The sequence below is a fragment of the Urocampus carinirostris genome, chromosome 8 (assembly GCF_059441175.1).
Source record: "Urocampus carinirostris isolate Australia breed hairy pipefish chromosome 8, RoL_Ucar_1.0, whole genome shotgun sequence".
In the NCBI taxonomy this organism is placed as follows: domain Eukaryota; kingdom Metazoa; phylum Chordata; class Actinopteri; order Syngnathiformes; family Syngnathidae; genus Urocampus; species Urocampus carinirostris.
The window spans coordinates 15,271,834-15,276,638 of NC_142356.1; the positions used below are offsets into that span (position 1 = coordinate 15,271,834).

At 38.4% G+C, this 4,805-nt stretch overlaps 1 protein-coding gene across 1 annotated transcript; it reads right to left on the minus strand.

The window, feature by feature from the left end:
* Positions 1–1,197: 1,197 nt before the first annotated feature.
* rasd4 (rasd family member 4) lies at positions 1,198–4,038 on the minus strand. Its single transcript, XM_088341706.1, has one exon. It carries the CDS (start codon positions 3,951–3,953, stop codon positions 3,327–3,329), a length of 627 nt encoding a protein of 208 aa, XP_088197832.1. The 5' UTR covers positions 3,954–4,038; the 3' UTR covers positions 1,198–3,326.
* Between the last annotated feature and the right edge of the window lie 767 nt (positions 4,039–4,805).

A 4,805-nucleotide genomic window follows, 5' to 3' on the forward strand; every position in this document is an offset into this window, starting at 1 on the left:
TTTGTTTCCAGTATCATGCTTTATCATTCAGCCTACATTAGAAACCTACCCTGCATATAATAATCACGGAGGACAGGGGATCTGTTCTAAACACAACAAATTTATTCAAAAATGATGGGGAAAATGAAGTTAACTGGTGTATTTTAACAGTTAAATTCAGTTTTACACTTGGTTTTACACCTGGACCAACTTACCACGTTATACAAACTCAACACTTCCCCCTAGCTGGGGGAAACCTTTAGTTTGCATTTATTTAAAAAACTTTTGATAGATATGACCTGGAGACTCACTTTTGACATACAGGTACTCAGAAATTTATGACGGGCCGGATTAAATCATCCAGCGGGCTGGATGCTTGTTCTAGGTGATATGATCGTTCATGTATTTTGCTTATTATTCAAGTCATGAAATCAGTTTTCATTTGAATCTACTGTCTCCCCTTCTGCATCCCTCCGCTACTCCACCGTACCAGGTAAATCAATTCGTTTTTTCCTACACATGTATATTTATTTATGATAGTCACACATATATAACACATATGCAGTACTAAGTTTTTGATATTTTATTGTTTTTTGAGTGAGTTTAAGGGGTAGGGAGCGAATTAGCAAAAGTTCCTATCCCCCGCTGTATGACAATTTCCCTTTACAACACTCGCCTAAGAACAATTGCATGCTGTAGTTCTATTTATTTATTTTTTCTTCACCACAAATGAGAGCAAATACAAAATGTCCCTTTAATAGAATATGTAAACAATTAGAGCAATACAAAACAATTACAATGATGGAAATTAAAGGAAATATTAGTTTTTTATCCCACTATAAAACAATTAAAAATCGGTTCAAGTGAAAAAGACTGTACTGAATGTTCTAAATATTACACTGTCCCTTTAAAAGTCTTAAGATCGTTTTTTTAGAGGAGTGTGAAAAAATAATTACAAAAATATTTATTTTATTTTTATTATTTTATTAATTTTTGGTTCATAATTAAAACACATTTATATGCATTTGTCTCATTTGTTTTTAGAAAAACTGGAGAAATCAAATGTTTGCGTTCCAGTGGCATTAATCAAGTAGGATTTAAATATTTTTGGGGGGAATCCAAAGGAAATATTTTTTTTACTATTTTGGATTAAAACATACCAAATCCAGCAACTTGATTTATTTTTCATTCGTGTCAATGATCAAATAGACTCCGAAACACCAAGAATTGTTCATTTTATATTTGTATGCTGCGTATTCCGACCCACAATACATCATTTTCAATTGCAAAACATTACAATACAATATAAGATGGTAAAAAAAACACATACAGTATATACAAATACATCATTTCAAGAATAAACGTATAAAAACAGTGAAAATGTGCTTTAACGTCTGTAATGAACAAATGTACTGTGATCAAATGTGAGTGATAAGTTACAACATTTAAGTACATATATATATGTATTACATTGATCTCAACAGCAGCAAGTATGACATCTAGAGAAGAGTATACTTCATTTTTTCTTGTTATCACGATGAGTCACTCTTTTTGTGTTCTTCAGAGTCAAAGGAGCCCGGAGGAGAGCTCTCCTCATTCGACTCCCACTGGTGACCACGTCCTCCTTTGCCCTCCTTGAAACGAGTACTCTTAACGTGTTGTTAAGAAAATGGAGTTACTTAACTGTCATTACAATATATAGAAAGGCTTCTGACCAGTCAGCGATTACGAATGGTAGAACAGAGTACCACAAAATACAGTTACGGTGGTGCCATTGAATTTCTCCTCATAGAGATATTCTCCCTATCGTATATACTCACATCCAAGCCCTATTTACAACTATAAAATAACATACTGAACTCCGGGGGTCTGTTTATAAGCGCCGATTGGGTTGTGTATCATTAGCGAATGGTAGGCGGTGCTTGGGGAGAGGGGCGTGGCTTATACTGGAATAACTTATTTTGGAGTGCTAAAGCGAATTGGTAAAATCGATTATTAAAAGCAATAAACTTAATTATCTATTCGTTGTGTCGGCACGTTAATTCATTGCAAGTATGAGTGCATCGGATCTTGTTGAGACATTGAGGATACATGCTTGTAATACCACTTTGATCCAGCAGAGGGCAACTTGAGAGTTTTTATCAAAAAAGTATCTCACATATTTGCAGATTTTATGTTTTTTTGTTTAATTGGTGTGCCAATTGGCAAATACTTGGATTTTTTTTGTTTTGAAATATAGAATAGAGGTCTCTAAGCTTTTTCAAGCCAAGAGCTACTTTTGTTACTAATTAGCATTTCTAAAATAACATGTTATTACTATGTTAATGCCAGGTTAACTATTGAAGTAGGGATACATAGACTCGGTCAACCACTAAAAAAAGCATTTTACTATAAAATCACAATGACCTAGAACTGGTGATCTATTTTCAAAACAGGTCTGCGCTCAGATGTCCTTAGAGGCCACCCTGGTGCCAGCGGGCACCATGTTGGAGACCCCAGATGTAGAATTACCTGTTTTTTTACGCACCATTTTTTCTAGTTGTCCAAAACTTCAATATTTGATCAAAGAGGAGCAAATTAAAAATAGATGTTTAACCTAAACAAAACCAATGAGGTAAATGTGAGAATACGGTAGAAGAGTGCTGAATTTTGGTCATTTTATTTCAAAAATAATTTTTTGTATTGGGTAAAAACGAAAGCATCTTGGACATTACCCAGAAACAGAGAAGGAAATCTTTGGTGGTTTGAAGAAAAAATGGATATGGAGTGTCTCAGCTGTGTTAGTTTGCAAGCTCTCAAGATTGCACACGCCAAGCAATATGAAGGCTTCACCGATTCTACAAACTGCTGTACACGTTTTCTTCTATTTCTTTCATTATTTTTCTTTTTTAAGCAGTTTTTGGGTTACGGTGTAAGAGTGCTGAATGTTGGTCTTTTTTATTTGATAAATTATTTTTGTAATGCCTAGAGAGAAACCACGCTTAGAGAGAAAAAAAGGAAAACATCTCGGACTAGACATGGAAAAGGAAATCTTCAGTGGTTTGGATATGGATATGGAGTGTCTCGGCTGTGTTAGTTTGCAAGCTCTCAGCATTGCACAAGCCAAGAAATATGAAGGGTTCCCTGATTTCACAGGTTAGCGTGTTTTCTTCTATTTATTTTCTTATTTTGCTATTTTTAAGTAGTTTTAGGGGTTGGCTTCAATCTGAGTATTCAAGGTTATTTGTAAGCAGTTATTTTCAAAGTAAGGCGCTACTTTGGGGTATCAGTACTCTGCTAGGTAACACAAATACTATGAAAATGAAGTAATTCTAACTGATTACTTTTTCTTTAGTAATGGGCCCTGATTAGGACACGCTGCAGCTGTTGGTCTTGTTCATAGGCGGCCTTAATTTGGCGTGTTTCGGGAAAGTCTCCCTGCGTCTTTGCAACGCCGGGCTAAGGCGACTGGGCAGGTTGGCCTGCTGCAGAAGTTCTTTGAAGACCTCCACCACGTTGGCGTTGTCCTTCGCCGAAGCCTCCAGGTAGCTCCCGTTCCAGTCCGTCTCCACCGTGTACAGCACATCGTCCCCGGAAACTCGCCTTTCGCGCCCGCGGTCCGTCTTGTTGCCTACCACCACGATCGGCGTGTATTTGTCCTCCTTGATCTCCATGATCTCCTCTCGCAGGGTTTTGACCGCCTCCAGGGACTCTGGGTCGTCCACGGCGTAGACCAAGGCGAAAGCGTCGCTGCTTTGAATGGAGAGTTTGCGCATAGCCGGGAAGGAGTAACTGCCGCTGGTGTCCAGGATTTCCACTGTGATTTTCACGCCGCCTACGTCGTACTCCCGACTGTGAAGCTCCTCCACCGTGCGACGGTGTTTGGCTTCGAAAGTGTCCTGCAGGAAGCGGCGGATCAGGGCAGTTTTCCCGACCCCGGCGGCACCCAGGAAGACCAGACGCACTTGGGTCTTCTTCTTCACCTCCAGTGACATGCTTGGAACAAAAAACGACCGGACGGACAGAAAAAGAAGGGCAGGTGTCTCCCTGTGCTCACCCGCGGTAAGTCTCTTTGCTTGGTATCAGATGCTTTCTACTCTACTCACGCGTTGGGGTTTTTATAGCTGTTTTGAAGAGAGAGGGTGCACGCCTTCACGGAAGGCAGCCAATGAAAGCGAGGTATGCAAATGAAGGCCACGCTCGGGTGCACATAAGCGTAAAAGGTGTTGAGCTTGTGGAGCAAGTATAAGGAAGGTGAAAAGGCCGTGTTTTGCAGTTTTTTTTCCAGACGAAAAAGGAAATAAAACAAAAGCTGTTGCCCATATGTAAGCTTACATTTCACAATGGTGCCATCATAGTTTGTTTGGATTTTTTTTACAAAATATATTTATTTTATTGGTGGAAAAAGCTTAAATAATTTTTGTATACTACAAAAAAAATCTGGAACAGTGTACCTGGCAAAAGAAAATCTTTACAGCAATAGCAAAATGTTTTTCTTCTTTTTTTCTATTATTTTGTATTATATTTTTATTTTTTCAAGCTAGTATATATTTCAAAAAACAGATTAAATAGGCGAGTTAAGCAGATATTTAAAAAAAAAAGAAAAAGAACAAATATGTGAGTGTGAAACCACTTAAAACAAAGTATAATTAAAAAAAAGTGTCAAGAACCGGAACAGGATCAGGACCCAAATGCGTGACGTTCTCACACAAGCTTTTTCTTTATGGGAAATGGGGAGTCATGCACGTTAAGCAGCGGTCTGGCGTGGAAAGACAGGAAGCCAGAGGCTGACGAGATCGACATCAATTGCCTGAGCAGATATCGGACAGATGGGGTCACCGGACACG

Bases quoted from the DNA above. Each gene is read 5' to 3' on its own strand.
- rasd4 (XM_088341706.1), bottom strand. From the start codon at position 3,953: ATGTCACTGGAGGTGAAGAAGAAGACCCAAGTGCGTCTGGTCTTCCTG.